The sequence below is a fragment of the Kryptolebias marmoratus genome, linkage group LG17, assembly GCF_001649575.2.
Source record: "Kryptolebias marmoratus isolate JLee-2015 linkage group LG17, ASM164957v2, whole genome shotgun sequence".
NCBI lineage: Eukaryota > Metazoa > Chordata > Actinopteri > Cyprinodontiformes > Rivulidae > Kryptolebias > Kryptolebias marmoratus.
Window position 1 is genome coordinate 639,671 of NC_051446.1, and position 986 is coordinate 640,656.

General features: G+C 37.8%; 1 protein-coding gene across 1 annotated transcript in view; it reads left to right on the plus strand.

Annotated features, from left to right (window-relative positions):
• The window catches only part of LOC108228546 (plasma membrane calcium-transporting ATPase 1), a 61,023-nt gene that overhangs the window by 18,245 nt on the left and 41,792 nt on the right, over positions 1 to 986 (plus strand). Inside the window, exon 3 of the mRNA XM_037980922.1 lies at positions 528 to 725. Coding sequence (XP_037836850.1) covers positions 528 to 725 — 198 coding nt within the window. The remainder of the gene's footprint in view (positions 1 to 527; positions 726 to 986) is intronic.

Genomic DNA, 986 nt, shown 5'->3' on the forward strand with positions numbered 1-986 from the left:
CTTTTTAAATGTTTTTGATCATTTGCTGTTTTGCATCAAGCACAAGCTATCAGCAATAAAATGTTGTTTCACTTGATGAATTTCCTTCAGTAAATATTCCATTATATGTACTTAAACTTCATGGGTGCCAATAATGGTGAGCAGGACTGTATGTAGCTGTTTTTCTTAGGTCAGTTGGTGTTGGTGGCCACAAGTTAATCAGTTGTAAATGTTTATTCAATGATCACTGTCTGAAAGTTTAATTAAAATCTGTTCAGTAGTTCAATTCATGAGATATTTTGCTAACAGACAGACAGACAGAGTTGTCTCCATAAAGTTAATGACAATATTATAAACAAGGATCTTGCACAGTTTGTTAGCGCTCAGATTATGTGTTGGGTTTCACCACACGTTCAATCAATTTAGCATGTGCAAATTTTGATCAAAAATAGGATAAACAAACATCACATCAACTATAACCCAAGTGTGATGGAGTGCTCCATACTTGGAAAACATTGTATGATGTGATGTTGTCTCTGTGTGTGCAGGTCTAGATGGAAAACTGGAGGACATCAACAGAAGGAAACAAGAGTTTGGACAGAATGTCATCCCTCCTAAAAAGCCAAAGACCTTTTTGCAGTTAGTGTGGGAGGCCTTGCAGGACGTAACACTCATCATCCTGGAGGTGGCAGCCATTATTTCTCTTGGCCTTTCTTTTTACAACCCGCCAACTGCTGACAGACAGAGTGAGTATCTCCTTTAATGGAGGGTGTGGGGCAGCTGACTGGTGATGATGTGGTAGGAAACTGGTTGACAGCTAATTTGACCATTTAAAGGAGATTTTAAGTATTTACATGTAGGGCTGCAACTAACGATAATTTCAATAATCGATTAATCGGGCGATTATTTTCTCGATTAATCGGTCGTCTTGGAATTCATTCATTCATTCAGTCATTCATTTTGGCCCACATAAAAAAGTTATCTGTATGTAAAGGAGTAGGTTGATG